The sequence below is a fragment of the Macrobrachium nipponense genome, chromosome 25, assembly GCF_015104395.2.
Source record: "Macrobrachium nipponense isolate FS-2020 chromosome 25, ASM1510439v2, whole genome shotgun sequence".
In the NCBI taxonomy this organism is placed as follows: domain Eukaryota; kingdom Metazoa; phylum Arthropoda; class Malacostraca; order Decapoda; family Palaemonidae; genus Macrobrachium; species Macrobrachium nipponense.
The window spans coordinates 7791443-7799887 of NC_087214.1; the positions used below are offsets into that span (position 1 = coordinate 7791443).

The 8445-nt window shown below is 37.4% G+C and overlaps 1 protein-coding gene across 4 annotated transcripts in view; it reads right to left on the bottom strand.

The window, feature by feature from the left end:
* Positions 1 to 695: 695 nt before the first annotated feature.
* Positions 696 to 8445, bottom strand: part of LOC135199273 (blastula protease 10-like) — a 53572-nt gene continuing 45822 nt past the window's right edge. For all 4 annotated transcript variants that reach the window (XM_064227168.1, XM_064227167.1, XM_064227166.1 and 1 more), the window contains 3 exons: positions 6448 to 6580; positions 5889 to 5987; positions 696 to 1150 (listed from right to left, as the gene is read on the bottom strand). In XM_064227168.1, the coding sequence (XP_064083238.1) occupies positions 908 to 1150; positions 5889 to 5987; positions 6448 to 6580 (475 nt within the window). In that variant the 3' untranslated portion in view covers positions 696 to 907. The remainder of the gene's footprint in view (positions 1151 to 5888; positions 5988 to 6447; positions 6581 to 8445) is intronic.

The following is an 8445-nucleotide window of genomic DNA, read 5'->3' on the forward strand; positions in this document are numbered from 1 at the left end:
AAATGACCCCACCTTACCATTATCATGTGCCAACGACATCAAGCCAACCCTGTGAACACAAGGAACCACTATTTGTTTTACAATTTCATGTACACTGTTACCAGCCTCTCTAGGCCTACTAAACCTGTAAAGAATATTGTTCATTATCTTAAACTTTGAGACTATTCAATCATCCACCTCGCCTAGTTCAACAGGAAGGACCCGGAATTCCTGTTACTGAGCTTTTATTAGCTCATCCTTTGTCCAATTTGGAAGTTCCTTTACAATATCACATCTGCTCCTCTGAGATATTTCATTCAATTTCGAAGTGGTTAGCTTCTATTTTGTCTCCTTAGTTACGGGCTGCTTTTGTAATAGTTCAGAGTCATGATCATCAAGGGGAGGTCAAGTTGAGTATTAGTGTCAATCGAGACTAGGAAAAGAACAGAAATGGGAAAGGGCTATTTGTTTTTAATAAGGTTACCAAAATGGATGGTCTACACAAGTAGTCATTTCTGTAACACATTTGGGGGAGAAAAGGAGAATGAATGGGCGAGGGGGAAGAAGAGACCATGGAAGAAGGTTAATAAACATTGACTTTTATTCTTTTGATATGAGGAGAAGACCAATGGGACAGGTAATGTATTACCTCTCTCTTCTAACAGTTTAGAGGAAAACAGAAAAGGAATGTGTAACTTTGAAGATCAAAACGCAGCTGTGATGCAATTACCTTTATTTGCTTAAAATAGCAGGCCAAAAGATGGGCAGCTCAGTGCCATATCGTTACATATGTATAATTTGAAGTTTCAAAGTGGGTTGCTCTTTCATGACTTGCATATGATATAAAACTTCAGAGTTCAAAATTCCTCTCAAATCAACTCGATGAAATGCTGACAATGTGAGGCAGGCAGTTCAAGAATCTCACGTTTTATACAACCACGGACCACTTGGCTTCGAAGACCTTATTACTTGTTGTACTGAAGAAGAGCACATTGATTGCATTTGCTGTAGAATTGATTGGTGCTGGAAGGGCCGTTCCACAGAATGTTTTGCTGGTAGCCGTGGGATACGCGACGTTGCCATCTTTATTCACAATGACGCTGTTCGCCGAACATGTGGTGGTCATAGTCATCTTGGTGAAGGTAAGCAGAATCTTAGTTCCTGTCGGAGACTGTCGGGAAGAAGTCGAGAAGTGGAAAAGTAGTTAAAATATATTTTTATGAAAGAAGTGGCTTGTGACTGGCAAAATGATGAGATTCTATTTACCCCAAATATGAGAAGGAGAATAAAAATGAATGCAATGGGAAAACTGAGACCTAGCAATGAAGGAAATGTTAAGGCTGATGCTCGTTTTTATATTTTTGCTAAAATCGAAGACTAATTGGATAAGCAAGGCAGGACCCTTATCTGAGCAGATCTTGAGGTACTACAGGAAAAAAGTTGGGTGAGAAAAGCGACCTCAAAGTAAGCTGGGGACAGCTCGATAGAAAGGAAGCACGGGATGGTGCCACATACTACCTGCCTTTAACGTAGATATACTTGAAAAAATTTGCGATAGAAGTAAATATTTACGCAAATAAGCTTTCCAGTCACTTTAATACCCTCTAGTGTTCGCATCATAGTTACGTCACCAATGGAATTTGTTCGTTTTTACTTTTCCATGTCCGTAGTGAGAGAGAGAGGAGGAGGACCATGGTCCCCATGGAGACCAGAGGAGGAGAGGGACACGAGGACTGTGTGAGTTCCAATGGATCGTCTGCCATCAGCTTTGAGGATTTTTCGAATGAAGATTTTTTTTCTTAAGGTGGTCGTGGAATGTTGGAGGTACTCCGCGCTCTAGTATTATTCTCGGCACGAACTCGTTGTAGCCATCTCAAAATCTGCATAAGTTATGAGGATTTTCATCACAAAATCTGCAGACGTTATAAGGATTTTCATCTCAAAATCTGCAGACGTTATGAGGATTTTCATCTCAAAATCTGCAGACGTTATAAGGATTTTCATCTCAAAATTTGCAGACGTTATAATGATTTTCATCTCAAAATTTGCAGAGTTATAAAGGAATTTTTCCACTCATCTGCCGGACGTTTATAAGGATCACTCAAAATCTTGCAGACGTTTTAAGGATTTTCATCTCATCTCAGACGTTATAAGGATTTCATCTCAAAATCGCAGACGTTATAAGGATTTCATCCTTCAAAAATCTGCAGACGTTATAAGGATTTTCATTCAAAATCTGCAGACGTTATAAGGATTTAGCATCTCAAAATCTGCAGACGTTAAAGATTTTCAAAATTTCTTTTTCAAAATCTTTTTGAGACGGTTATAAAGATTTTATCTCAAAAATTTTGCAGACGTTATAAAGGATTTTTTCATTTTCATCTCAAATACTGCAGACTTTATAAGGCTTTTCACTGCCTTCCTCAGTGCTAAGGGCATAATTGTGTTAATCTTTTGGACCATCGGAAGTTGCAGTAGGAGGTTGCACCTCTGGCGAGATACTCAGTGTGCCCTATGCTATTTCTCTCTCTGGTAAAGGTGGTAATTATATCCATAGTTATAAGTCTAGTGAACTTCTTCATGCACCAAGGTTATATTACGTAATTATCACTTGTCAGCGAGGGTTATGGTCCAAGTGCTGTAGTTATGCCACGTTCACATTTACTGGTGATATGCACCAGTGGAACTGTTTGGGCCTCGATTGTTGATTACGCAATGTGGTTGGTTATGTCAGTCTTCAGACTGGAAATCATAAATATATACATATATATATATATATATATAATATATATATATATATATATATATATATATATTATATATATATATATTTGTACTTTGTTAATATAATCTTAGATTCGATTACGAGTCTTTGTTTCAAACTCTTCCTGGAGTATTGAAAAAAAAAAACCTTTTCATCACATAGGATAAAGGAGAATCGGAAGAAAAATTCAGTCAGAATGAACACTTCAGTAAAAAAATTTTCTCAATATCACAACTTCTCACTATAATAATTGTTTTTGATATCGAGATTATTTTCGATATATTGATAATGAATTTATTATACCGACTATTTTTCACGTTTTTGTTGTCATCATTAGCGTCCATCATACTTTGACCCCGAATAGCTGAGAAATCTGAAGGAAGAGCTTAGGACGAGTTACACATCGGGATACTATAAGTGTAGGAAAGTTCTGAAGCGAATTCTGTCTCCCTTTCAAATTATTGTGCAATTTACCTCAAATTCATTTCATATGAACCTCGGTCGGCAGGGTTCGTTTTATTCAACAATTTTCGTTACTAAAAGTACGTTGTTACTTAAAAAAAATAAATGTCGGTTTTCATTTATTCTCGCAAGTGTTTGGTCGTAAACGTGACGTTGACATTTCTCAGATGTCGTCACAACCTAGAGAATATAAGCAAAGGCAAAGGCATCTTGTCACGCGCAGCAGCTTAGTCTGGGGTAGAGGATTAAACGGCTAGGTCCGTGACGTCACAATAACAACAGTCAGGCGGCCTAACCTGTAACAATCCTGCCTTTACTTTCTCTTTTTTTTTATTTTCTAAATACTCTAAGCTATTCGATGATTAAAGTAATAGTCAGATGAAGGTTCTTCATTTTACGATGTTAAAATGAATAACCATAGGAGAGATCATTAGAACATTTTCCCCAAATAACTTGAAATCGTAGAAAACCTTCCTTTGCTTTCTTCTTTTTTTTCGTTATTAAATACTAAATAAGATAAAAAAAAACTATATTTTTTATATGGTAAATAACCACGAGGGAGTTCTAAAGTACATTCTAAACAATAATATAGATATATTTTTTAGAATTATACACATTTAACAAATCTCCATAAAATCACATTTCACGCATATCTTAACATTATATTGCTAGCTATGTCACTAACTTTTCCATCTTATTCACCGCTTTTCTGGAACTACTAATGTGTCTGCTCAAATCTCGATTTCTAAATAATGTATGGCATCGAAGATAATATTTCGACTCTTGAAGTTATTTGGATGTGATTGCTAATTATATCCGCTAATTTCATGATCGCTCCTTGAACTGCTGTTAAAAGATTTTTTCCCCCATGGTGAGAATTAAACATCTTATCCATACACTGCTAATGACCAAGAAACACTAGGTAGCATTAGTTTGCCCTCTCTAAAGCTCATGGCACCAATCCATAAGTCATCTCCCTTTGTTACTTTTGCTCCTCAATGTTCCAGTTGGGGAAACTTGCGAGCAATGAACGTCCCGCCAACATATCGCAAACCTTAGTCTTTCTTCCTCTATGGCATCTTCCCATGTTTGCTCTTCAACTTCCTGGTCACTGAAGTCATCACTTTGATCATCTTTATCAAATTCTGGTAAGCAAAATTAAATTGTTTATAAACTGGGCTCTTTCTGAAGAGAATTTCCTCCGTCCTCGAACGATGAGTCCTGTTGTCAGCGATGTGGGAAAGTGAACACGATGTTACATTTTCGCTGTTGCAGTTTTCAACGTTGTTCCTTGAGCTTACAAGCGTGCTGTCTTTTCCTGTATGATGGGCTCTGGCACGATGTTCAAATGCAACTGGTGATGGGTGCTGATCGTTGGCTCCCATTTGCCTTATTCAACCAAAAAAAAGTGACCCAACCCAACCTGATTTAGTCTGTAATTTAGAATATAGTCATGCCCAGTTTTTAGTTGATCATTTTCAGCAAGTTAGACAAGATAGAGCACTTTACTCTTCGTCGCTTTTCTTTCTTTTGTCTTGCGTTTACGGGTTTAGTCCCGTAAGCATTTCTTGATGATTTTCTATCTGTTGGCAGTCGAAAATTAAACCAATCAAACCACCTATTAACAAGCCAAATAAAATGGCTTGTAATTTTCTAGTCCTTCTCTTCAAATTTCCTTGGTTGCAGAAGTGATCAATAGATTTATAGAAGGTACTTTTGACAGCAGTTGCACGGCAAATTTAACTCTCATTCGTTGCATACCTATAATAACATTCATATGTTTTTCGGAAAGTTTATGAGCTGTCCGAAGATCTCTTTGCTTCTCTTTATTAGCTCTCTAACTGGACCATTGTGAGCGTACGTACTACGTACCATCAGGCAAGATGAATCCATGGCCAGGAAACTTATTTCTAAAAAGCTTAACTAGGTGTGGAGCATCTGCAAACACATGTATATGTCTGCTGTTGTCCATTGGAATAACAAAGGACCTTCCTCGTGGTAGCCTCAGGCGAGGTTGAGTTGACGTCACGCTCTCGACCTGCCCAGAAGAGGCTTGTTTTGGGTCATCGCTGACAAGACTTCCTATACTCTCTAGACCTTGGTCACAACTGTAGCCGTTCCTGCGCTGACGCAGACTTTGGTCTGTATCAATTGCTCAGTTTCAGGTGCAGGGTTTCGAATTCTGTGCAACAACATAACCACGAAACCAAGATTGTTGACGGTGCTGTTGAAAGTATAGCAAAAGTCGCCATATGCATTTTTAAAAGTATACCTTGAGAGCATTTAAAGTTCATTAATATCAGAATTTTCTTCCCGTCCCGTCGTTTACTTGGAAACAGATTAAAGGGTAACACAGCAAATTTAAATGCGTTTTTCCGTGACTCAGTATTATGTAAAAACATGACTATACAGTTATGAGAATTGCTTCAGCAAATCTTGAATGTTTTCTAATCACCATTACCATTACTGAAACTGATGAACAAGGGCAATGGCTGAAAAATAAGGCGCACAAAAAGCATTTGTTGAAAATGATACGTGGCCTGTTGTTGATTTGAAAATAAAGGCCAAAGAGAATTAGATTCAAATTAATCAAATGCCAGTGACGTATAAATGGAGAATAAGCAAACAGTCAATGGCGCCAAGTCAAAAGACAGAGAACCATCTCGTGGCTTTCATGACTCACCCTAATCCAGAATTCACAAGCTTTCATCTGCCAGGCATTGTTGGGCAGCGCTGGAGCAGCTATTGTACCATTGTCTCCGACGCCGCCTGTGGTGATTAGCTGAAAAGGAAAAGCAATTACTGATGAGGCGAAAATAACTCTTTGGAACGATAAAGAGCACTGCTGGAGTGAAGGAGTTATGCGGAAATAGACGATATGTTAAAAAAAAAAAAAAAAACACAGCATTTCATCTTTCACTCTACTTGAATAGAGGGAAAAAAAGGATATAAGAAGTCATTCTTGAGAATTACAAAATCTTTGAATAAATAAACAAATGTCGAACACAAGGACCCAGATTACGGCATGATAGTGACAATCATTCATTTATACATTAAGCTTGAATAATAAATAATAATTAATATTTTTTAACAAGAAAGAGTATTATGCTCTATCGCAACAGAACGGTTCCTGGCCTCTTTTCAGTATCTTGCCAGGTTTCAACACCAATTAGCTGTGGCCCAGCCTTCGTTTTCGTATGATACTAAGACATCAGGTGACTGATGTACAGTTCCAAGTTTACCTGATGACAACTGGTGTTCCTGCTGTTGATCGTGATGTTGAATCCGACGCCGTTTCCGGTGGCGCTGTTGTAGAAGCTGGCGACGGTGTTCATAGACGGAAGCTTCATGACGCCGCTCTGGTTGTTTTTCAGGCTGCAAGGATATATCCTTCATTAATAAGGATGACGAATTTTATATAACTTGAACAGAAAAATGACGAACGGTTCCTGAATCAAATCACTGAGGTACTGAAGAGATAGATGGTGCGATGATGGAGTCATTCACCGAAAAATGTCAACTCAGCTTGCCCGGACGTTCGTCTCGAGTGATCAGGTTCTTTATGATGTGACCAGGGCAAGATTGAGTTTGTGTTGCTGTGATTGGGCCGAAGTTGAGGTGTGATGTGATAGACATCCGATGTGGTTTTGATCAGGTCTTGCGGACAGGACTATTAACCATACGTACATGTGTGCGTAACAGCGTATGTTTCCTCATGGAAATGATGTATGTATAGTTGGGCACTTGGAGCCATACAGTCTAGTGAAATGGACCCTTCTTGAGTGATGACTTATCTACTGCTGAAGGAGTAGATTTACATTTAACGCCCAAAGTATATTTTTGTTTTTTCGTCTTAAACGTTGGTTTCAGAGTTTTCTCTTTAATATGTGAATTTTGTTCCAGGAGATTGATTTTCTATCATTTAGTTTTATCGCCATTTATTTCTGCATATTCATGTGGGATTCCTTCTTTCTCAGATGGATCTGGAAGACACTAATGACGGGGAATGGAATGGTACAAGTCAAAAGAGACTGTGACTTGTAATTATATATTTTTTGACTGGGGAAAATTCTTATGATTAATTGTGTATTTCTGACTGGTGTTTAACGATGAGTTAGTTGCTGGAGAGAAAGGTCTTGGACTGCTTTTATCCAATCCCAAGTTTAATCTTGGTTTTCCCATTTCATATTTTGATTTACCGTTTGGTGTGTCATTTTGGTTTTACTCATGTTTCACGTAGAAAGTAGAGTCTCAGAACTCTACTTATTTGTTTAATTGGTGCCTTAAGGTTTCTTTACGAATAAAGTTTATTTTTTATCATTCTGGATCTTATTGAGCGACCTTAGTGAATTATGAATTATGGGTTGTGTGAGAGGTTGGTCGAGAGAGAGAGAGAGAGAGAGTTACAAGGAGTTACAAGGATTAGGATGTCTCAATGACTTATTAGTCCATCCGGGAAGACATCGTGTACTCATTTATCTCTAAGAGCAGGTTTTAGTATTTGTATTGAACAGTGCCACTTTGGATGTAATAAAAATTTTACTCACAGATTTTCGGCTTGCCCGTGGGTTCACCGTTATCAGCCGTTTTAGCGAACATGTTTATGGAATGTTTTGAAACTGAGGTTTTACCCGCCGTTTTCAACTTTCCAATTGTCTGGTTTCGCTATGTTGACGACATTTTTGCTTTGATTCCAGATTTTGTTAATGATGAAGATTTACTAACTCAACGGAATCATTTACACCAGTGTATCAAATTTAAAGTAGCAAATGAGAATAATAACAGGTTACCTTTCTTAGACACTTTATTATATCGTTCAGAAAGTAATAAAATTAAATATCCAGTATATAGAAAACCGACCCATGCAGTCATATATCCATGATTTTTCTTTCAATTCAGGTGATGTGGAAATAGGTGTTATTCTTGAGAGCGTACAAATTTTGTGATGTGTGTTGATTTTTAGACTGAAAAAAATCATGTCAAAAAATATTTCACTGCACTTTATTACAATAGAAATCTTATTCAAAGAACGTAGAATATATTACGAGGCAAGGTAATAATAAATAGTGTTCTAGTCTTGCCACAAACCAAACGAAAACCCTGGTCTTTTAAAGGAATATTTGAAATTTTGCAACATTGCTCCAGTATATAAGAATACAAACACTGTTCATAAGTACCCAACAAATAAATATTTAAAATGTAGACAAAATAGGATGCATTTATGAAATTCCTTGCCAAGA